The sequence below is a fragment of the Zeus faber genome, assembly GCF_960531495.2.
Source record: "Zeus faber genome assembly, chromosome: 4".
NCBI classification, from domain to species: domain Eukaryota; kingdom Metazoa; phylum Chordata; class Actinopteri; order Zeiformes; family Zeidae; genus Zeus; species Zeus faber.
Genome location: NC_137191.1, coordinates 17,135,458 through 17,160,457, shown reverse-complemented (window position 1 = coordinate 17,160,457; position 25,000 = coordinate 17,135,458). Strand labels below are relative to the sequence as shown.

Genomic DNA, 25,000 nt, shown 5'->3' with positions numbered 1-25,000 from the left:
TGTAGAGGGTATAAATAAATGACTTACATACCGTCTATACCCATACCAATAATTTGAGAGAGTCAATGAAATAGCGCTGGGCCAACATCTTAATTACGGATCAAGCCACATCAACCCGGTTGAGTTTAGAGCAGCCTATTTTTGGCTCTAAAATGGGGCTAGTTTGACGTGGCGGGCGTTCTAATATGTGTGGATAAAGCGCTGTGACCGGTTGGAGCAGGCCAGCGCTACGTACCATTCCAAACAGGTTCACATGAGACACCGCAGGCTCAGTGAAACCTTAGCCAAGGTCAGAGAGGAACAGCAACCTCCCCCTCACCCCTCCACACACACACACACACACACACACACACACACACACACACACACACACACCCCACCCCGCCCCCGCTCTCGCTCGCCCTCCCTCTCTCTCGCACTTATTCTCTCCCTCCGTAAGCCTCTATCTCCCTTTCTCTTTTTCCCCTCCTTCCTCTTTATCTTTATCTTTATCTCTCTCTCTCTCTCTCTCTCTCCCGCTTGCCCACCCTCTCTCTCTCGCTCTCTCTCTCTCTCTCTCTCTCTCTCTTTTGCACACCGTCCCCCAGGCAAACACACACACACACAAACACGCACGCACGCACGCACGCACGCACACACACACACACACACACACTCGGTGACACCACAGCACTGGCTTCTCTGACGTGTTCTGACAACTCCTCTGTAAACATTTTCTCAAACTGCTCCTCACAAACCCAACACTTTAGAGCGTTATAAATAAACCCAGCGACGGAAACTCAACAGTATTCCTATAATCACAAAAATGGATTATAGGAATGTTTATTGGAAGTAACTACATTATTTTTTATGAATAATTCACTGCTACACAATATAGATGAATTACTATTTATTTATAATATATAATGACGTAATATATTTTGATAAGATTATAATATTTATAAAAAAAAACACTATTTATCTATAATATTATCACTATACTCCAAGTAAAAAATATATATTAATAAAAATAAAAATAAACAAGTCACTAAATTAAAGAATTGCAGTGTAGCGTCTCCTACAACAAAGAGATGTTAAAATGGCATGGACAGGACTTTAGTGTAGGAGTTTAGGAAATAGGGCTTTAGGAAGATGACTATAGGAATGGGACTATAGAAAATAGGCACTATAGGGGGCTTTGGGTTTGGACTTTAGGGATTGGATTAACATGTAAAGAATGGAACTTTAGGAAAAAGGACTTGTTAATGGATCGCCTTGCAATTATTTACAGATTTGGACCAAATCCGGCGGCCAGCACAGATTAAACCGGTTGCTTTGACAGGTCCCGCGACCGAAGCCCCCACTCTATGTCCGCCCCCCCATCCCTGCAGCCTTTCTCCTTTCCTTCCCTTCCTTTTCCCTTCCTTTCCTTTCGGTATTTTGGCCCCTGTGTTTTGGGGGAAGTGGAGGAAAATAGCAGGTTCTGGAGCAGCGCCCGCACCTCCACCGGTCTTTATTAACTACAGCAGGACTCCGTAGAAAACCTCCAGAGGACCGGCCAGGGGCAGAGAGGTAGCTTTCCCCCTTTCTCTCTCTCCCTCTCTCTTGTTCTCTCTCTCTCTCTCTCCCTCTCTCTTGTTCTCTCTCTCTCTCTCCCTATCTCTCTCTCTCTCTCTCTCTCTCTCTCTCTCTCTCTCTCTCCCTATAGCGATGCACCTGTCTCCTTCCTCGGCGCCGCCAGCTTTTCGACTGCCAACTTTTGTCTGATTTCAAATTCTCTCCCTCTCCCTCTCCCCCTCTCTCTCTATCTCCCTCGCTCCCATCATCCCTTTCTTCTTCCTCCTCCTCCTCCTCTGTGTTATCTGGCTCTATACCTCCCGCCGCACACCGCCTCTCCTCCTCCCCTCCTCTCCTCCTCTCCTCCTCTCCTCCACCTCTCCGTCTCTCCATCATCCCTCCCTCCACTCCGACCCGGCTTTACATCTGCTTGATACATAAATGTATGCACTGCAGCACCAAGCCAAAACAAACTTTCCCCAAGACAAACTTTGAGAAAAATATTTGTTGGGAAAAAAAAAAAAGTACTTATACAAAGAGGTATATAGTGTATAAAGTATATATTTATATGTCATATAATACTGCAAAAAGAAAAGGAAGAATCCATTTCATCTAGTTGTTGTAACTCATACACTGGCAAATATGTTCCATAGACCTAGTGGAGAAATTCAAACTTACAGTATATTTGTATATATATATATATATACATATCATATACCTACATATAATATATCATATATTGTAACTCGTCATATAGGTTCCTATTGATATCCCATTTTACTAAGCGTCTAGTGGAATATTGTCAAATGTCAAATAAACAAATATATGAGCTTTCTATCGATCTATCCCATGGTTGACTGACTGCGTCTGGCCAACAAGATTCTAAAATGTTACCCTGATCATTTATTTTAGATTGCACATTGTGAAACCAATTCAGCTGATTTATCACCTATTTATCGCCTGTTTCTTAAAGATCACCACGTATGCAGACCTCAGCTTTTTCAGTGCTTGTGCACACATACAGTACATGTGGGTCTCTGATGGGCCTACAGTACTAACACACAAAGTGTGAAATAAGACAACACAGGCGGTTTTTAATGAGCTGCCTGTTTCATAAAACATGTGATCCAACAAGCCGTTCAGATTTGCCTCCCCCTCCTACGTCAAGTGGGGGCTCACTGGAATAACACCTCTCCTCCACCTGAGCACCTCCGCCCGCGTGAGTGGATAAAGTTTATTGCTGATGACAACGTCCCAAACCGTGACAAAACTGCGGACGACCAAGGATTTAAAAAATAATGGTGCTGTGTGTTTCTTCTGCCTTTTAGCGCCAGTTCACGCTGATAGCTGAGGTAATATAAAATATGTCATTTTCTAGAACGTCACTGCCGTTACTTGGTGCAGAATCCAGGGACGGAGACGTCTAGAGGCATGTCAGAATGGCTAGAATGCATAATCTGAGCGGTATTCTCAGCAAAGAAAAACCTCAAATCAATGTTTTGAGGACCCAAGAGATCCATCCGTACTTGAAAAGGAGTATAAGAGGTGACCTTTAAAGCTCTCCAGGAAAATCCATCTGTGTCCTGAGCGATGGCTCCTGGGCCGCGGGAAATTTTGATGCATTTACAGCCACTCGCAACACAACTCACTCGCCACAGTGTCCAGTGCTTTGCAAACACGCAATGGCATTTCAAATTTCGAATTCATTTTAATTTCAGGAAAGAAATGCAAATGCAAGAGCTTGCGATGCTGGAGAGAATACTGTGTGTTGTTATTCCAGCGTTCCTGCAGTCCCCGATATCCCAGAAATGAATGCAGAGGTTCACAGAGGTGCAAGTCTGGCCAACAAGCAGCCTCCACAAACTCCAACAGCTAGACACCACTTCCACACCCACACCCCACTGGCTTCTCGCTCTCTCTCTCTTCTCTCTCTCTCTCTCTCTCGTCTCCAAGGACATCATTCGCTCTGTTTTAGAGGTAAATGTGTTTGGATGATGCCTTGGTGTGGCGATATAAATGGGTGTTTGTTTTTCCCTTTGGGGCCTTTTTTTTCTTGTGCGGTTTAGAATGTAATTATTTTTTTACTCTTATTTTTTTATTGACTTATTTATTTTACTAGTATTGTGATAACTATATCATTATATGTATTTATTGCTTTGTTCATTGAATCGTCTTCCAGTTTTTTGTGCTTGTGGCGCTGGAATCCGTAGATACCACATGTGTTAAATAAAAGGGTTTTTAAAAATTCAAACTCTCTCTCTCTCTCTCTCTCTCTCTCTCTCTCTCTCTCTCTCTCTCTCCCTATTTCTGGCTTTTTCTTCATTTCTCTGAAACTAATTTACCTCCACTTCATGTTCTCTTTCTCCGCTGACGCACTGTACGCAGTATTTATGCCCGACAGGAGATGACGTGCCCCCGCTGCAATTCAAACAGTTTGACCCATAACGACTGAGTTAATGCAGCGTTTTAAAATGTGGGGAATTTAAATGGGGAAAATCCTCTATTTGCTCATATGCTCCAGTACTGAAAAGCAGAGTATGGAGGAAAAAGGACAAGCAGGATGCGGTAAAAATGATTTTTACAACGGTTTTGATTTTACACCACAGCAGCCTCTTGGATTCCCTACAATCAGTATTTAAATTAGTACATTTCTTATGTTGAATTGATTGAGTTGATAGCGATCCAGGCTTGTATACACAGGGTGCTGTGTCCTGGTGTAACCCCTGAGTTGTGTTACTACTACAGTAGATAGTGAGGTTTTAGTTCGGCACTGATCCACGGAGTGAGCTGGTGATCAGAGGTAGTAGCATGTGATGAGAGCCACAGAAACACATGATGCAGAGCTACACTCTGGGCTAAATTGGGAGTCGGGAGCTGGGTGGAACCAGATTTTAATTTTTAGCGAGCCAATTGAAGTCATTTTTTTTATGAAAGGTCAACCTATCCATCTACATTAAAATCAGAACAACATTTTGCCATTCGTCAGCTTCCCTAGATGCACATAGAGAGGTTTGTATATTGACCCAGGAGATTATCGCTGCTTTTTTAATTACGTTTACGATAAGGAAGAATAAGAAGCCTCCTTGTTAGGTTCTTGATTTGGCAAAATATTTGTGGAAACATGAAGTGGTGGCCTCGAGAAGGATATCCCTTGCAGGCCCGTGCAGAGATGTTAGGAGGGGCAGGTGCTCAAAAAAAGAAAAAAGAAAAGGCACATGGACCCCCAGCTCCGGTTCCAGGCACTTTATCGCTCTGGGCAATCTGTCGACTTGGGGAGAGGGGGAGGGCACGCACAGTGTTTTGTTTCCTTCCATAAGGAAACAGAGCGGCACGGAGGCGCACGGCGGAGTGCAGATCACGGGCGCCTGCCGTGGTGGGCATGGGGACGCCTGTGATCTGCACTCCGCTGCGCTGACATCGCTGTCGAGGACATACTCCTCGTGAGCATGCATATCTTGCCCAGAAAATACCCCGATGCTCATTCACACTTAAAAAACAAACGGCGCCTGATAAAAAAAGGGTAACATGGGGCCCATGGGGCAGCAAGGGGCAAACCCTGATCCCATGTTACCCTTGCAGCATCAGCAAAGAAGAACGCGCCCTAATTGCGAATGCAAACACCAGCTCTAAAAGGCTGCGGCTAAATTCTCAACTCAAATATATATTTGCACCAATGATGGTGGATTTGTCCACTGCGGAGGCATTGCACCGCATCGCATTTGAAGTCTGGGATTTGCGGGCTTGGCTAAACCAAGGAAGCATCCTTGCATAGGAGATAGATCCCTCCGTAGAAAATTGCCTACAGCCACAGAGAAATGCATCCATAGAATAGAACATGGTTGCTATATGTCCGTAGAAACATACCTACACCCGTAGAAACACGGAACCATCTGTGGAAGCATTCCTACATCTACAGAAATATGTCTACATCCATAGAATCATGTCTACATCCATAGAATCGTGCCTACATCCATATAAACATGTCTACACCCACAGAATCATGTCTTCATCCATAGACTCATGTCTACATCTAGAGAATCACATCTACATCCATAGAAACAGGTCTACAACCATAGAATCATGTCCACATACATAGAAACAGGTCCACATCCATAGAATCATGCTTACCTGTGCTGAGGAGGAGCAGAACCTTCATGGACAGGAACTCGTCGTAGGTGAGCTGCAGTCGGACGAACTCCTGGCTCACCTGCCTCATGCCCAGACACAGGTCATACATGGCCGACAGCTGCATGCGCTCCCTGGGAAAGAAAGGATGGAGGGATGACCGGAGGTGGAGATCAGGAGTCTATACTTAGGTATTATACATTAAACATTAGGGCTGAGTCTACTCATCGGTTGGAAACCCGTCAGTCGACCGAGATTCATCAAGTCGAGCAGTCGTTTTCTTTTTTCTTTTTTTTTTGTCAGTCAGTGTGCATTACCATAACAGGATAAAACAGATAGAAGCTTACAAAATGCACAGGGATAACATTTCAATGGGGAATCATAAATAAGGGTAATCATAAATATATTTTTATACGTGTCCGGATACATATGAAAATCATCCGGATACGAAGGCAAACACGACTCGACGTGCGCCCCAATCGCCGTGCCCTGTTGCTCCAAATAAAACTACTAAAAACAGTGTGAAAAACAGGGCGCGACTCGTAGACTCGTTAAAGATTATTTTCTGCGCATAACGCATGGAGAGGGGGTGAAAATAACCCACATCTAAAATAAAAACACTGCTTTGGCACACCGATCAGCACCGTCGGAGAGGGCGACGGGTGCGCAAAATGCACCCCACCCGCTCCCCCTCCACGACCCCCCCCATGGGATGGCACCCTAGGCGGCCGCCTGCCTCGCCTACAGGAAGAGCTGCCAATACACATCACAATATCACGGGAGTCCCAACACTACAAGTACGTGTTTACTCTCCTCTGCCCACCATGTCCGTGTCCACTCTGTACTTCTTCTCGGGGCTTTTTTTTTTCCTAATTGTAATTATTGGGCTACTTATGGGATGTAGGTTAAGCACAGTGCCGATCGCTGGAGGAAAGGAACAAATGAAAGCGAAAAATCCACACAAATTTACAAGGTCCCCTAGCGCACGAGGCCCCAGGCAACTGCCGAACTATGGCGCATGGAAGGACCGCCTGTGGGTATCAAGTACACTTATTCAAACATCTGGCGGCATTCAATACCACTGCTGATGCCGACAGTAAGCAGGGAAGCTCCTCAACTCCTTCCTATAGAGAGAGAGGGATGCCTTGTACCTATAGCAATAATCAATCCTGTGCATAGAATCGTTATATATTCATAGACATTGTGTATAAATATTTATTATATATTTAATTTAATGTACAGGTACTCCTCAATGGCCTACCTGTTTAACGACGGTTCGGACTCAGGACCGGCTCTCTGACCAGTCTGTACAATACCACGGCGTCTCAGCGTCAAGCATCTCATTGCACATCACCCTTTACATACTATATACACCATATATACTATATACACCATATACACTATATAAACTATATATACTCTATACACTATATAAACTATATATACTATATACACTATATACACTATATATACTATATACACTATAGAGACTATACTATGTACACTATATACACTATATATACTATATACACTTTATAATCTATATGCACTATATACACTATATATATTGTATACATCTCATCTCATCTCGTTCCTGCAGTCTGTCAGTATTCACTACGCTAGCGCTGGCAATGGCCACGCCCCCTTACCGTGAAATAACACGTGTCCTCACTTTTCGACCCATTGGCCTAACGACCTGGTCCTAGGAACGCACCTCGGCCGTTAAGTGAGGAGTACCTGTACTTGCCTATTTCTGCTCGGTATCTTTTGGCGGCTTGCGTATATTTGCCTATTTTTATTTTATTTTTTATTTTATTTTTTCATTCTTCAGACTGTTTTTTTTTTTTTTTTATATATATACTATTGTCTGGAGAGAAACACATCAATCCACACCATGATAAATATGAAAATGTACCTGGCGGAGTAAAGTCTGAATCTGATTGTGATTCTGAATATGAATGCCCTTCTGCGATTGAGCTAAGACGATAATGTGACAAGATAACACTTTATTAATCCTCTGGGGCCGGGGGTGCTCAGGAATATAAATGAATTAATAAAGTTTTATTGTATGATATAGTAATGAATACAGTATATTGCTAATGCTGTGTATGGAATGCCTAATTACAAGGCTGCGCTTGTAGTTGCAACGCTCTCTCGCTCTCTCGCTCTCTCTCTTTCGCCCCGCTCGTTCACACGCATATATTTAATCAGCAAACGCAATCTAAATTATAGTTCATTGGAAAAAAAAAAAAAAACAAGTGAAGAATGGGAGAGCATCTGTTCTGCAGATGCCACAGATTTCGGGGGAGAATCTCTGGCTCTCGACGGCACTTTTTTCTCCCATAAATTCTCCGGGGATTAAAACAACGTCGAGAGTTATAATCGAACGCAAACGACGCGACCTTCACGTCGAGTGACAGAGGAACCTCATCACCGCGCACACCGGGTTATTTGTTGTGTTTCGCTAGACTAAACAGAGGAGCCGCTGATTGAAAGAGCTTTCCCTCCGCCCGTACAGTAGATAAATAAATGGAGCTGTTTTTCCCCACCGAGCAGAGCTGCGTATGTGACCGGTTTCTCAAAGTGCAGCCACGTCACTCCAGACAAACTTTTTTCGGGGGGCTGGAGTTGAGTTTCCAAAAGTCTCCACCACACATTTCACCTTTTTTTTTTTTTTTTTTTTTGAAATTCCGTTTTTGCTGAATCACTGCCCAAAACGAGCTGCAGGTTTTGGGAGGGAATAGAGAGAAGAACCTGGCAGTAACGACTCTTTCTGTCTCTTTCTTTCATACTCTGTCTCTATCAGCCCCCGTTTCTTTCCCAGATACCCAGCCTCATTGTTTTTAGAGCCATAGCAATTATTACTAATAGTAATATTTGTATGATTATTTAAACATATATTATTATAGTAATACTATTAACATAATAATAATTCAGCAATTATTATGGTAACAATTCAGAAATTGATATAATAATAATTCAGAAATCATTATAGTAATAATATATTAACAATAACAATATATTATTATTTTAATTGTATTTGGAGTATAGCGATAATCCCTACGCCTCTAAACTCAGCGGTATTACTATGGTGGGGACTGCAATCTAATGAGAAAGCTGGGAATAGCCTTATATCTTGTTATCCTTTCTGGGTGGATTCGGGACGGGATGATGGATTAGATCGATTTTTATTTCATCCCGGAATTCGGGTATTTGTGTTTATGTTTATATATTCACAGTCCACTGGTTGACACTGCACTAAATGTATTTGACAATGATTATGTCGAAAAAGAAGAGCTTTCTGTGTGTACTTCCACCATTTGCCACTATTTGGGGCTCGGACACGACAGATCCCGCTCGGCTTACCCCACTTGGCCTTTGACGTAAAAAAAAATATTGCATCCGTCTACTGCGCAATTCCCGCTCAAAGCCGCTGAAGTCTGGGATTTTTTTTGGGGGGGGGGGGGGCTCTTAGAGCGGAGCGAGTGCATTGTCTATGTGAATGACGCCTTAATGCTCTGAGTCAATCAGCGCTAAGTAACTATGGAAACAATTACAGGCTGCCCTCTCACTCCGAGGAGAAAAAAGCCTGCAGATGTGGAGGCCCGGGGAGCGTCACGGAGCGCCGGGACGCCCATGTTTTTTCGCTCACGTCTGACTCTCGGCAATCGACGAATCATCTGATGGAGAAACAGAACAAACAACATGCGGGCGATTATCTCCGGGAGCCGCTGCACACGGTGGACCTCTGACCGCGCGCTACGCCCTGCCTCGGATTCGGGGGGGCGGCGGACCCGGCTTCCGGGGAGATCTCTAAAGGTGGAGGCCCCGGCGCCGCCGCCCAGCGCATGTGACCTACATCCAGGGCTACTCCTACGTGTGGTAGGCTGCTGTCACGCCGCCGAACAGGACCATCCATCACCACCACGGGCTTCCTGAAGCTGTCTTACATATTGCAGCACCGTTAGTGTGCAGTCATCGCTTCAGCGCTGCGTATTAAATCGTAAAAGCCCGCATGTTAGTTTAATATGTTCCAGCGGCATTAACTCGGATGTTTCATGTCGAAAAACGCCGCGATGGGCCGACGGCACATTGTCTTCTGAATAAGGGTCTGATAAGCCCGCTGGGGTCGGGCGCTGATACATCCTACTTTAAAAAAGCCGGTTTGAATCTCGGTTCCTGATGAAAAATATATGGACGAGATCGTCCAGCACCCTCGTCCCGTTTCATTCTGTGCCGTTCTGCACTAAAACGCCAGTGTTTGATGGACAGGGGAGGTTAAGGCAACGGGGACGAAGGTGCCGCGGGCGAGGGGAGGTGTTTTACTTCATTTTGAAGGTGTAGGCATTGATGGCGTCATACTTCTTACTACTACATAGTCAACCAAGCGTTAGTCGACGAGAAGGGCCTTCGTCGACCAAGTTTTTCATTGGTCGGTTCACGTTAAAAAAAACCAAAAAACTCCATTCGGGAGCTGCGCCTTGTCCAAATTAACCTTAAAAGCTACATGGGAAACGCTAGAGGGCTTTAGATTTGAAACAAATAATAATCTCAAGAAGTGTCGGAAGGCGCAGCGAGTAACCGAGTCTGCGATAAAATAATGATCGGGCCTGATAAGTTTAACCGGTTTAATTAACAGGCAGCGCGGCGCTTGTAAATGACATTCATATTTTAAAGGCTGGTTATTAGGTTTTGTATTTATCTGTAATGTAGCGCAGTGTGTTAACAATGTCAGTTATAACTTCTTTTTCTCAGCCCTGGAACTCAAACCATTTCCCGATGCCCCAAAAACATATATTCAAATAATTAAACGTATATCATAAAGGTGTGACGTTTAGTCGACTAGTAAAATACTTCTCCGCGACGGTAAACCCGCTCATTCGGGGTATTGTGACCTGAACTCAGTCGGATTTCACGTCCATTTTGGCTTCGGAGACCTGCGATCTGCGTGGCTCCTTTATGGAAATTTGCTCAATTCTAAACAGCTAACCTAAAATAAAAACGGCCATACGCACGTTCCCTTCACTCGCTCGACTCTTTCGTCCAGAGTGAATCGGACAAAGCGGCTTTGATGAACGCTGCGCGACGCCATTGAGGCATCACGCGCATGCAGAGAAGCTGTTCCCCCACGGGGTGGAGCGGCTTGAAGGCGGCGCCCGGGCTTTAGGCACATCACCGTGTCCTTCAAAAGGAACGGAATAAAACCTCCGTCCCCGTCTCCACGACGTGGGAGCGGGTCTCCGGGTCGCACGCGGGCGTTTCGCCACGACGGGAGACGTGGCGGCAGGAAGGCGACGTGCTCCTCGCCCGGCGCCCGAAATGGACGCTCACACCCTGAGCAGGGGCCGGAAACCGAAAGTTGATGAGGTCATGGATGACGGCGGGGTTATCTTCCGGGAGCGCTGACTTTTGACCTCCCAAAATAAGCACAACTTTTACGCCCATGTTTCCAACTCACGGTGTTTCCCCACCCCCACCTGTCACAACCCCCCCCCCGGCGTGCGAAACAAGCTCGATGGGTTTAGTGCGAGCGCTCGTGAGCCTCTGAGTGCATTAGCGCCGCCGCAAAAGCGTTGAGGAAACACAGGCCCATTCATCAAAGCCGCTCCAAAAAAAAAAAAAAAGGAAAACTTTTCTGCCTCTGCCGAAGCGCTGAATAATTTAGCCAAAAATGAAATGACGTTAAGTGAATCACTCTTCCATTAACTAAGTAGACGTCGTGGCGTTGGACGGCGTCCAAGCTTTAATCGCTGTGTCCCCCCCCCCCCTCCTTTCTGCACGCGGCGCTCGCTGGGAAGCACCGCTCCAACGCGCACTTTTTAAAATCCGTTTTAGAAGCGGTTTGGGATTTTTATTCACGTGTCTGTTTTATTTGACGGTGTTTTAATAGTTGTTTAAAACCTTTATTGATGACTTTATGTTCACAGAGACGTTTCTTCCATTTGAAGCCATTTTATATGTTCATGTGGATGGTCCACCTTTGCACTGCTGTGCACGCATACTCCAGCGCCTTCTACTCCACCTCTACTCCATTTCTACCTCCTTCTACTCCATCTCTACTCCACCGCCTTCTACTCCACCTCCTTCTACTCCACCTTTACTCTACCTCAACTCTACCTCCTTCTACTCCACCTTTACTCCACCTCAACTCTACCTCCTTCTACTCCACCTCAACTCTACCTCCTTCTACTCCATCTCTACTCCACCTCCTTCTACTCCACCTCTACTCCACTCCTGCTCTACCTCCTTCTACTCTACCTCTACTCTACCTCCTTCTACTCCACCTCTACCCCACTCCTGCTCTACCTCCTTCTACTCCACCTCTACCCCACTCCTGCTCTACCTCCTTCTACTCCACCTCTACTCTACCTCCTTTGACTCCACCACTGCTCTACCTCTACTCTACCTCCTTCTACTCCACCTCTACTCTACCTCTACTCCACCTCCTTCTACTCTACCTCTACTCTACCTCCTTCTACTCTACCTCTACTCTACCTCCTTCGACTCCACCACTGCTCTACCTCTACTCTACCTCCTACTACTCCACCTCTACTCTACCTCCTTCTACTCCACCTCTACTCCACCTCCTTCAACTCCACCACTACCCTACCTCTGCTCTACCTCCTTCTACCCCACCTCTACTCCACCTCAACTCCAGACCGGGCACCAGATCGCAAGAGCTGTAATTGATCCTCTGATTCCTGCTCGTGTTTCCAGTTCATTTCCAACAGTGTAAAACAAAACGGAGCAGATGGAAGAGGGGCCGGCGGCAGAGCTTCAGAAACATGTCCATTTATACCACACACCATCTTCTCATTACAAAGACCAACAAACGACACTCAATTTGCGGCGTGAAATATCCGTGAACATCTTTTTGTCACACTACGTCCGCGCTAAAGCAGACCCGACACTGCCATCTAGGGTTTCGGCCGGCTACTTGTGTGATCACCGACACGGAGCCGTAAATACAAGCAGCGGCGTAGCTGTGGCGGCTATTCGCCGAAAAACCTTAAAGCAGCTGTGAGGGAAAAATGATTACGATCAACTATTTTGAATGAGGACAAAGGCCTCTACCTCCAAAAGGGGGTTTGAAAACATTTGTGTTTGTCTTCCCAGGAACCCCCCAGAGTTCATGTAAAGAGAAATGTTTTTGCTCCTACAATGTCAATTCTAATATGAAAGAAACCGATTACACTTGGCCCTGTTTACCTTCTATAGAGATGAGGGACACTCCTGGGGAACTGCATTGTCATGCAACCCCCATTCGGCCAGGTCAAGGTTGCAAGTACCTGTTATTTACATTCTAGGAAGGGGGGGCACCCAGGAAGACAGTTAGGGGGGAAGCAGACTCGTCGGAGACCTCTGACCCAAACCACACCCTGTTTCTACTGTATAAAGCCTCCTGTCTTTCTCTGTGATATCAGATTGATCCCAGCGCTGCTTTGGAGCAGTACTGAATCTTTCTCTTTATTCTGCAGAATAAATAATCTTGGATACTCTCAGTTTTGTCTTCTTGTAGCGGGCAGATTAACCTCACCTATCATTGCGGAAGAATTTCCTTCACACAGCCTTTGCTCCCGAGTTAAGCGCAGGCGCGAGGGAGTGCGGACTTACTCGTTGAAGATGAGGTCGGGGGCGAAGTAGAGCATCTGACCGCTGGTGTGTTTGTAGGAGCGCCAGCTGAGGCAGAAGGACGACAGACACATCCAGGAGTACTGGATCAGAGTGATTTGGTCCTCAATCGGCAGGCCCCGGAAACCTGACATTTGCCAAAAGACACGCGCACACACAGACACACATAGTGGAGATGAAAGTGACCATTTTATCTGTTGTCCACTGGGAATACGGGAACACTCGACTTGACTTAAGTTAAAAACCTCGCTGGCGTTCACCTTCCTACGTACGTGTGTGTGCGGTGTGCGTGCGCGCGCGTGTGTTCTTTGAGTTGGAGCATAATGTGCAACGTGGCTTCTTTGTTCAGATATTAAGAACCACACCACGGTACACACTCATTATCGCCCCACACAAATTCCCCCGGGGCTTTCCCTCATTGGCCGGTTTTCTATGAGGCACTTTAAATAGAGTGGAGGACAGGAGAAGACGAAAACCTGCCAAACCCCCAATCAAACCCTATGCTTCCGTGTACGCATGGAAGAGGTTTGGGGGTAATTAATAGTCCCGGAATTATTGAAATTTTCAATGGAGTTAATGCTTTAAGAGTTTTATGTGTAACTAGGACACCAGCGGGGCAACTTTCACAGACGCACCGATATATTTTTCGGCTTATGAAGTACAATTGGTTTATAGTCTCCTATTCAAAGATAAGAATTCAATTGGATGATTTTCCTCCCTTTATTATTTATTTACAACATTATAGGGCACCCAGGTCCCAAGAGGTATCATGTTATCAGTTCTGTTATCAGTTCTGTTCTCAATGGACCAGCCAGTACAGATCTGGAGCCCGGGAATGACCGAGAAATTTGCAGTTCATTTCATTCGGAGGAGAGAGAGCGTTCAGTCTCGGGTTTTAACCTGATCCACGACATCTACTGTACCCACTGTCAACAAAAACCTTGCCTCCCCCAGTTTCAGACTACTGTACTACCGTCTCATCACTTGGTAAATTAATTCCTCAAATGAAATCCTCCACCTGTGTTTTAGATATAATCCCAACCAAGTTTTTGAAGGAGTTTTTTTTTCCCCACTGTCTGTCCTTTTATTTTATTGATTAGCAGTTCTCTGACCTCTGGCAACTTTACAAACTGTTTCAAACGTGCAATTATTCACTCGCTTCTGAAAAAAAAAATTGGATTCTCTATCAGTCAATACAGACAGATTTCTTAATTAACTTTTTTTTTTTAAATCTAAGGTACTGGAGAAAGTCATTTCAACCCAAATAATCTCTTTTATGAACAATAAAAATATTTTCAACAATTTTCATTCAGGTTTTAGAGATCACCACAGCACTGAGACAGCCCTTGTGAAGGTTTCTAATGACTTACTGATAACAGCAGATAAAGGTGACAGCTCTGTCCTCGTGCTTTTAGATTTGAGCGCCTCATTTGACACAATAGGCCTTTCTCAATCTGCGCTCTTGTCTGTACTTGTGTTCTTGTGGACTTGTGAAACGTCATCAGTCGCAGACCAAGTACTGTTCCAATTCAGAGTCCGCATCAAGCCAAGTCCAGTCCAAATGCCCAGATGTGGACTTGCTCCGCCCATTTTATCGGGGATGCATCGGTGGTGACTTGTGTGGACTTGGGACAGCCAAGTATCCCAGAATGCATTTCGCACCATGACCGTCCTGTGTCCTCCCATCCCCGGGAGTCTGTACTCGCGAGTAGAACTTGCCAAGTCTGCACTACCAAATCCGACTTTGCGTACTTGGTAGTGAGAAACGACCATAATCACGCTGGCCTCCAGTACCATCTGGAAACATGGGTTGGTCTGAAGGGAACTGCTCTAGAACTCCTACTGTATGTTCATACCTGTCCAATAGAACCTTTTCCGTTGTGAAAGCAAATGCCAGTTTCTCTGTTGCTGATTTAAACTGTGGTGTGCCTCAAGAGTCCATTCTTGGTGCTCTATTGTTCTCAATACACATATATCCCCTCAGCCAGACCATCCAGAGCCAGGGTGTTTCCCATCATTGTTATGCAAATGACACACAGCAATATGTTCCTCTCCAATCAAATAACTCCAGCTGTTTAGGTAATTCCCTTGCCTGCCTTGGTGATATAAAATGTTGGATGTCCAAAAACATTTTAAAACCGCATTGTGATAAATCTGAGTTCATAGTGTTTGGTCAAGCACATTCCACCAGTCTGCTTCACAGTAAGCTTGGTTCACTGGCCAAAGATATTTAAGGGGACCTATTATGAAAAGCCTACTTTTTAAGTGCTTATGTACCCAAATCTATGGGTCTCTGATGGGCGTACTAACACACAAACTGTGAAATAAGACAACCCAGCCAGTTTATTGTGGCTGGGTTGTTATGTTATTTGTTATGTCCTAAAACGAGCCGTTCAGCTTTGCTGCCTTAATATACGTCATTGCAGTAATATACGTCACTTCAGTAGAATTAGAACCGTCCCCTATCTGAGTAACTCCACCCTTGGCTGGAGCACGACTGGACCCGCTAGCACCGAAGCTAAGGGCTGATCATGTGAAATGCTCTGTTGGCAGCAGAGACCAGCACAAATCTTTTAAAGGAAAGAGGAATCAATACCAACTGTCCGTGACAATACTGCGGACGATGGAAATGCAAGTAGTGTTTCTTTCCTTATGTGTGTGTGTGTGTGTGTGTGTGTGTGCGTCCATGGTAGGTTGACTGTATGGTAGGCTGGGGCGCACGATCCGTTCCACGTTTCTCCAAACAAAAACCTTGGACGTATTTAGTGCATTTGCTTTATTTTATTTTCAGACATTTTCTCAATTGGGGGGATAGTAGCTCAGGGGATGGTAGCTCAGGCGGTAGAGCTGGTGGTCTAGTGATCTAAAGGTTGCTGGTTCGGTCCCAGGCTCCTCCTGCTAGCATGCTGTAGTGTCCTTGAGCAAGACACTTAACCCCTAATTGCTCCTGATGGCTGCGTCCGTCAGTGATTAAACAATTGTAAGTTGCTTTGGATAAAAGCGTCTGCTTAATGTAATCTCAATTGAATGAAACTCAAAATCCCCAACCCCCTCCGTATCCTTTGGTGCTCCAAGCTCGACGCTGCTCCCTACAACGCTATGAAAGGTGGAACAAACTTTGACAGTTTTGAACCTTTTTTTGACACAAAGATTTGAACTTGGAGCATGAATGAGGGCCTTGAAGATCTAATATGAGTGAAGATTCAGCAACTGGTTTGCTTAATTCTCGCCTCCAATTTGTTCAGAAACAGATTTTAGCGTACTGATATCAGCTGAAATCAGTGAAAGTTTACAGAGAAATACAATGGAATCTGGAGTAAAGCTCAAACCCCATTGGCTCACATAACTAGGGGCATCGGGAGGGTGGCTCCACCAACTGAAACAGCCCTTTTTCAGACAGGGTGGATTTGGATGTATGTTAGAATGGTTCGAATACATAATGTGAGTGGTATTTTCAGCCAAAAAAATTTAAATACATGTTTTGGGGACCTCAGAGACCATATGTGACCCACCGCAGACTTTAGGTATATTTGGTGGCTTTTGACTTTTTTTTTCAGATCATTTGAAAGTGAAGGATCAGAGCTTCAAAACAAGGTGTCGCAAATATTTTTAAAGCTCTAAGTTGTTAATGACATGGGTGTGGCAAACCGTGTTTCTGAGATAATCACCCTGAAAGTTTTCCCGACACTTGGCTTCATACAGCCAGCTCCCAGAATGCAGATGTGTTGGAGGACCAACAAAGCCGCATGGCTTCTTGTCACAACAATACAACAATACAACAATTCCCACTTAACACCCTACTGAATGAGGCAATCTCTGTATTGTTCTTGTGTTTTGAAGGAATGTTGAACAGCGTCATTGACACACAACACCTTTTGTTTTTAAAAAGGCTTTTATTTAACAGTAAGAATATACATGTTTTATAAAAGTGGAAATATTTAGCATTTTAAAAATACGGACAACACAACAAAATGTAGAGTCTATCAATAATATGAGTCTCTGTATATCAACCTCGGTGTGTCATTTAATATATAAATGTGCATATGTTAAATATCTTCAAAGTTCTGGGAGTTATTTATTATTAGTTACAGAATAGCTGTCCCATGATAAACATGCCTGTTTGGTGCTTTGTTAAGGCTGCTATCATGTAGCATGATCTATAGATAAAATCACGATCAAGTTTTTTGTACATGATTCCTGGTCAAGCCTACCATTTTCTTTTCACCCCTGGCTGCATTTGCAGGTAAACCTGAGAATCTTGTCCATTGCTACTTGTTCATAATCTGCATCACCAACCTCAACAGACTTCATCACGTCATCAACTTCTTCCGTTGTAACAACAACGGACGTATCGTCGGTCTCCTCCGGTGGTTCTTGAAAATATTCTGTTTCATCGTCACTTTCAGGTTGAAATCCGCTGTTTGAAATGTTCTCCAAGTCCGGGATAATATCAGATTCAGCATCGCTGTTGGAAAACTGACAATCATCACGGAAGATGTAGTCCAGTACGCGCTGCTAACACTGACTTGGATCTATCGCACTGGTCAGATTCAGGTCCGAGATACGATTTACAGCTTCCGCCACCTGCTTCTCGTAATCCATAACGATACGAAGAAGAAAGTTTTCACAGACAAGTGAAACCGAAGAATCCTCGTTCTGTGCTTTAACCATCTGTTTACGGAAGCGACATCAGCTTTTTTCTTCTTTGCGGGTTACGCGCCCTACACAACAATGGATCCAGGTGTGTGTTAAAGTAGTACGATTTAAAGGTTGAACTCTATCAAAACGGTTTCACATTGTGGCTTCACATCACATGGAATATGGAGGAATGATCTTCACCTGGGTGGGCGCTTTAAAGAAAACGATCGATCGGCGTTGGTCATCGGCTCGGTAAGTTAACTCTGTTTCCCCGTGTAATCTAACGGGAATATTTTACTCCACAGTTCAACATAAAAAAAAGCCCCACAAAGGAACACAAATCTGGAAAAATCTAATTTTCCTTCTAGAAAGGTTTTTTAAAACTTATTTGGGGGTTTGTGGTGATTTTAGAAATGCGCGAGATAGCGGGTTTTGCAACGGTGGGTCACATATGTTAACTTGTTGGAAAGGAGCATAATAGGTCCTCTGAGCAGGCTGCCAGAAATCTTGGGTGTCATTTTCGATGCAGATCTCTTTTTACAGGGTCATGTCACAAATGTTGTCCAGTCTTGCTTCTTTCAGCTGAAGAAAATTTCCAAAATCGGATCATTCTTGTCTCCCACTGATTTGCACAAAGTTATTCATGCTTTTAATTTGTCCCGCCTGGACTACTGTCATGGACTTTATGCCGATATCAATCAGAGTTCCCTTCACTGACTCCAACTTGTGCAAACCAAATTTTATCAGGCACCAAGAAATATGCACATTAACACATTAACCCTATCCTAGCCAACTGACACTGGCTGCCGGTTTTATCCGCAGTAATTTAAAAATGTTATTGATCACTTTTAAAGCTTTAAATGGCCTCGCTCTCATTTATATAGAGGATCTATTGACTCCCTATGTGCCTGGGCGTTCCCTGAGATCAGTGGCTGCAGCACTGCTGGTTATTCCTACTGTAGATCCCGGCTTGTGACCAAAGGTGACCGGGCCTTCAGAGCCCCCAGACTGTGGAACACTCAGCCTGCCTGTTGACATCAGAAAGGCTACATCATTATATAAATCCCCTCTTAAACCATTATTTTATAGGAAAGCGTTTACAAATTGTTAAATTTAAGTTGCTGGGTTTTATCACATGACTTCTGCCATTTTACACTTTTAAATGTATTTTATCCCCTGATGTTTTATGATCCCTGTGGTTTTTTTTTATTTTTACCTGCTGTTGTTTTATCTGTATTGTTTTTTATCTGTGCTGTTTTATCTGTTGTCTCTCCGTGAAGCACTTTGTAAGCTTGTTAAGAAAAGTGATTTACAAATAGTCCATCATAAAGTTTATTATTGTGTGTATATGCAATGTAGCAAATTCAACAACCTGAGAGGTCTACCTGTCATCTTTCAGTGCCTCACACTGACTGACTGATATTTTGGGGAAATTTGTTTATCTTTGATTTGACTATTTTCGCTTACAGGCAAAAGATTTATGGGATTTATGATTTATTTGATTTTCTCCACAGTCACATCTGACATGTTGATGTAAATGAGTTTGATTTTTCAAATCCTAATCTTGACGTTGTTTTCTCCGTAAATCAGGTTTCGTCACTAATCTTATTAAAGGCCGCGGGGTAATCTTCCAATCTGATATTTAAAATACTAAAATACTCTGCAGGTTCTGATAAGTCACAAGAGATGATGATAACATGTATAATGAGACAAACCTAAAGATCCAAAACACAATTTACTCATGGCGCACAGTGTTTGAACGTACTGCTCTAGAACAACACAAGGTGCATGTTTAACTTTTTTCCTGGGCTTGTCTATCTTTACTAAAAACCTATTTTGTCCAAATATCTGTCCCGAGCGCTCTGGACAGCCACTAACCTGGAAGTACTTTGGCCCACTTGACCATGCGCACCATCTGCTTGCCGGCCAGGCGGTTGAGGCTGGACAGCAGGTGGTCGGTGGTGTCGGGCTGGCTGTTGTCGTAGCCGGAGAACACCTCCTCAGGCTCGATCAGCTCCAGCACGCTGCAGATGGAGGGCGGCAGGAAGGATGAGCCCACCGACGGCCCGTGGTGGGGCACCAGGGCGTTGGCGGAGCTGGCATTAAGCTCCTTCTCCGAGGACAGGTAGCCTCCACCGCCTGCGCCTCCTCCTCCTCCTCCTCCGCCTGCTCCGCCGCCGACACCGGCCGCCGTTTGGCTGTCCTTGGAGGTCTGCAGGTCCTCGTTCACCCCCTTTAGCTTCCCCAACTTCTTGGACTTCCGGGCTGCGGGGGAACAAAACAACTTGGATTGAATTAAAATATAGATAGAGATAATCTGAGGGATTGGTTCATGATTTGGAAGTCATGGTTCATATTAGGTTAGAATATTAATATAGCTTCCAGAAGTGGTCTAGGCTCAGCATCCACATGTCCTCAGTCACTAATTTATGACCAATATAATTGAAGAATTTGAACAACTGATTTATTTCACAAAGGTTCCCCACAATGTATTTGTTAGCATGTTTGGTGTGAAAAGGTTGAGTGTCATGCATAGCCAAACTGCCAAACAGTTGGGAACAGGACTTCAAAGTAAAAGCCCAGCAATTCTGTACTTCCAAAAAATATCTACAGAGATTTTTGAAGAAGTGGATGTTTAATGGACCCCTGACCCAGTTTTAGGATCGGGACCCATCAGTGGAGAACCACTGACTTAGAAACACAAACAAGTTACTTACTATTTAAAGTTATTTCTAAGTTCTGTTTGTGAATCAGTTGTAGATATCAAACATTAATTTTTGGCCCTAACAATGCATTTTAATTGTTTGGTTGGTCCCAGATAACATTTAACACAACCGATGTTTAATGTCTTAATGCTGAATTGCAATAGAGCTGATAGACTCATTTAATTATGCAATTAATCTGAATAGAACACGGAAACACTCACATATCAGAGCATATCACAGAAACATCAGCAGTTGTACAGTAAATGTAAAAAATAATGAAACGTGAAATTAAACTGTGAGTGCTGACACAATAATCACTTTCATCTTTGACATTCATTCACTTTAAAGGCAGTAATTTGTCACATTGCTGACTAAATTGGAAATGTGATCACTGGCCAAGACATTGCTATTAACAGAATCAAATTTGATCCTGTCCCAGTTCACTGAAAACACTGGTAGTCACACACCTGGGCGGTTTTGACACTCAATATATAGACATTAACCTGGTTATTCTCTGTAGACGTATGACTGCATGTTTCTAGAACAAATAATAATGAAATTATTATGAATTATTTAATGACATTATATTATATATTAGAAACAGTTTATTTTCCTTGGAAAGAACTTTGACTTTTTCCATTGTCATGGCATCGCTGTACATTATCCCGCTCATTACACGGCTTCTTGCTAAATAAAATAAAACATTGAGACATAATATTGATTTAAACAACATGGACTTATGTCTGCATGTTTCTCTTCTGGCGTCCAGTTTAAATATTCCTGAAAAACTGTGTTTTAAAAATTATGATCATATTATCAGGCTCTGCATCACCCAGTAATTTTAGTGGTGACTTTTTTCCTTGAATTACATTTTCAATAAGTTACGTTTCCATGAAATACGAAGAACGTTGTGGAATTTCTGTGACTAAATACCATTGCACGGCTTCTTTTTTTGACGCCTTGCTCAATCTTGAACACATCACTCACTTGCACATTCAAGTGGACTTGAATCGAGGTGGTCACAGTTTTTGTGGACTACTTTTTTTTCATATTTTTCAGTAATCCGGCAAAGTAATGGGAACTACAGAGATAAAAAATCAATCGAGCAGATCCACAGACATCTACCAGGTAAGAAAGTACATAAATATACACATAAACACATAGTTTGTAATCTCTCACCACTACAGAGCGACGGAGTCTACACCGCACACACAAATTTCTGCTCTGTATGTGGATCAATTTGGATTAAACTTAAACCACGAGATGCTTGTGATATACAGGTTCAAACGACACTTCAACCGTGTTCGTAGCTTATGTCATCGTTGTGTTCCACACACATACATTATGTTCAGCCGGGTTGGATATATTTTGGCGTCGAATGCATTAGAACGTGTCTGTGATTTTGGTCAAATTTGGTCGGTTTTTCACTAATTGCAGATCTGTATGGGGATCGATTTGGATGAAATTTCCACGCACAAGTGTTTGTGACATACCGGTTCTAATGGGACGTGACCGCGTTCTTAGCTTCTGCCGCTGTTCTGTTTTCAAAATTGTTTTTGATTTCAAAGTTCAGATCATTTTTGCCTAACAATTGACAACCCCCCCCAGTGGTCTCGTAGAATCTTCAAGGCGCTAAAATTTCCAAAATAAATAATCGGATCCATAATGTTGACTGTAAACAGTGAACAATGGTCTCCAGAGACCACGCCTCTTCATACGACCTTCAAAGAAAAAAGGAAAAAATAAAAATTGGTGCCGCCTGGATCATTGTCCTATCCATATTAATACTGTTATGCACACACTCTCTCTCTCTCTGATTCCAGCCGGCGACACGTGCTCTGCCCGCTCCGCCCGCTCGTCCTCCAGCCTTTCATGGCTCCGGCAAGACCTACTTTTCCACATCTATCGTTTCTTATTAGCTGAGAGGGGTTCACACGAGCTGACTCAAATGTCAGCTCTGGAGACATGTGACGGACGGAGGGAGGGAGGGAGTGGGAGGGAGTAGGGGGGGGGGGAGCGTCCTTCATACCTCCCAGATTCATGCCGGCTTGGAGACACTTCCGTACGCGGCAGGCCGGGCAGTTCTTCCTCCGGATCTTGTCTATGATGCAGTCGTTTCTGCCAGCGCACAGGTAGTTGTGCTGACCTAGAAAAAGAGAGCGAGAGAGCACATAGAGATATAGCATTTCTTAATAGCCTTGTTGCGCCGATATATGACGGAGATGGTCACAAAGAAGGAAGGGTGAGAAAGGAGGTCATGGAGGACGGTTTTCTGAAGCACGGCAAATGCATTTTCACTTATATCGCAAGAACATATATTGGATGATGGTGCTGAAAGGGAGGCATTGTTTGACTCTGCAGTGAAATGGAATGTCCATCCCTGGGAGTGTGGGTGATATGGGTCATGGAGAACCATAAAAACCATAAAAACCATAAAAAAAAAAAATGTAAAAGGGATAAGAGATCTGCGTTTCATGGCCATCGGCGTGAAAAAGCATCGAAATTATGAGCGCTGCACAAGGCGTCGCTAATGGTGGTTTATATGTGGAGCCAGGACTACGGCTGTAGCTAGGCGACTCCTGACAGTGATGCTAACATGGTGAGAGTCCACCGCCCTGCCTCCCCCCTCGCCTCCCCCCCCCTGGCCCTCAGCAAAACCCAAATGATCTCCCATTTCAGGGCGCTTCCTTCCGCTCCACCGGCTCCTCACTGTACATTCCTCCTCCTCCTCCTCCACTCGGTGGCTTACTACGCCTGCATCTCCATCCCCTCTAGCCCTCCACGCATCCACCAGCATGCCCACATACACGCACACGCGCGCACACACAGATGTGTACACTGAAAACAGACTTTTTTTTGCACAAACACACATACATACACATACAAGAAAATACACACATAAACACACACAACTCACACCACCAGGCTACAGATGACCAAAGCCTACTCCACCTGGTGAGTTCAGCACACAGAAACACTGAAAATCCTGTGTGTACTCATACAAACCCCCACACACACAAACACACACACACACACACACACAAACACATACACACACACACAAACACACACACACACACACACGCAAACACAGACACACACACACACACACACACACACACACACACACACACACATACAAGTATGCACACATACACACACACACACACACACACGCAAACACACACAAACACACGCACACACACGCACACACACAAATCCCCGACGGAATGCTGTGTCATGTGAAGTGACCCTGCATCAGAGGACGCAGCTCTGTGAGTTTAGTCCCATTAGAGCTGAATATTTTCGTGCACGTCGGAGGCTGTGTTCCATGCGCGTGCACGTGTGCATCCGTACGTGCAAGCGCACAGGTACACACACAAAGCATTGTTGCATATGGGTCAGTGTTTACGTGCACGTGGAGGGTGCAGCGCTTACGTTATATCGTCTTACATCTTCCGATGTGAGTTGCGAGTGGGCCGCGATGGTGCCGGTGGTGGTGGGTGCGTTTCCTCGCCCACATGCATTCTTGCACGTTGCCTCTTTTTGTGCTTTTCTTGCATGCGTGCACGGTGTTGGTATGTGTGTGCGCGGGACGGAGCAGACGTTGTTTTGCGAGCGAACAGGAGACGTGCGCAGTGTGTCTGTCGGGCTGCTGCCAAAAGCCAAGGAACTGAGCTGCAGGAGGAGAGGCAGCAGCTGTAGCCCCACCACTATTTCTGGCTAAATCACATGACGGTTACATAAGCCCATTTTTCTTGCTCTAAAAAACAGTAAACTGCGACACAGGAAACACAACGCAGCCCCCACCCCCCCCACCCCACCCCGCCCCCCATCCTGTCCACACAGACACACACACACACACACACACACACACACACACACACACACACACACACACACGCACGGACACGCACACACACACACACACACACACACACACACACACACACACATATGCACAAATGCACACACATTCTCGCTTGGATGGCTCGGACCAAATGGAGATACTGACAACGGAGTCCTTCTGTCCACGGAGCGCTCGCTTATTCCCCCGAATCTAGTTAATAATTGGTCGAGTGAAGAACACTTCTCTGACAAGTAAAGTTGTTGAGGAATGGTGTGTGTGTGTGCGTGTGCGTGTGCACGTGTGTGTGAAAGAAGAACTTCCGAGCGCTTTCCCTCTTTGCTATTTGTGTACTTTTAATTGTCCCACAGCTGCTGATTAAAGATGCTTTGTGAGTCTTCCACTTTGTCTCGACTCAAAGTCTCACTTCCTGTTTCAGAGCTCGACACATCCCAAAATATTTGAAAAAAGACGGATTCATATTGCAGAGGTGTATTTAAAAAAAAATGTTCTTATA

The 25,000-nt window shown here is 44.5% G+C and overlaps 1 protein-coding gene across 2 annotated transcripts in view; it reads right to left on the bottom strand.

The window, feature by feature from the left end:
• nr3c2 (nuclear receptor subfamily 3, group C, member 2) overlaps positions 1-25,000 on the bottom strand; it is a 90,335-nt gene that overhangs the window by 7,904 nt on the left and 57,431 nt on the right. For both annotated transcript variants that reach the window (XM_079998400.1, XM_079998401.1), the window contains exons 4-7: positions 22,666-22,782; positions 19,810-20,196; positions 13,276-13,420; positions 5,665-5,795 (exon numbers count right to left, since the gene is read on the bottom strand). In XM_079998400.1, coding sequence (XP_079854526.1) covers positions 5,665-5,795; positions 13,276-13,420; positions 19,810-20,196; positions 22,666-22,782 — 780 coding nt within the window. The remainder of the gene's footprint in view (positions 1-5,664; positions 5,796-13,275; positions 13,421-19,809; positions 20,197-22,665; positions 22,783-25,000) is intronic.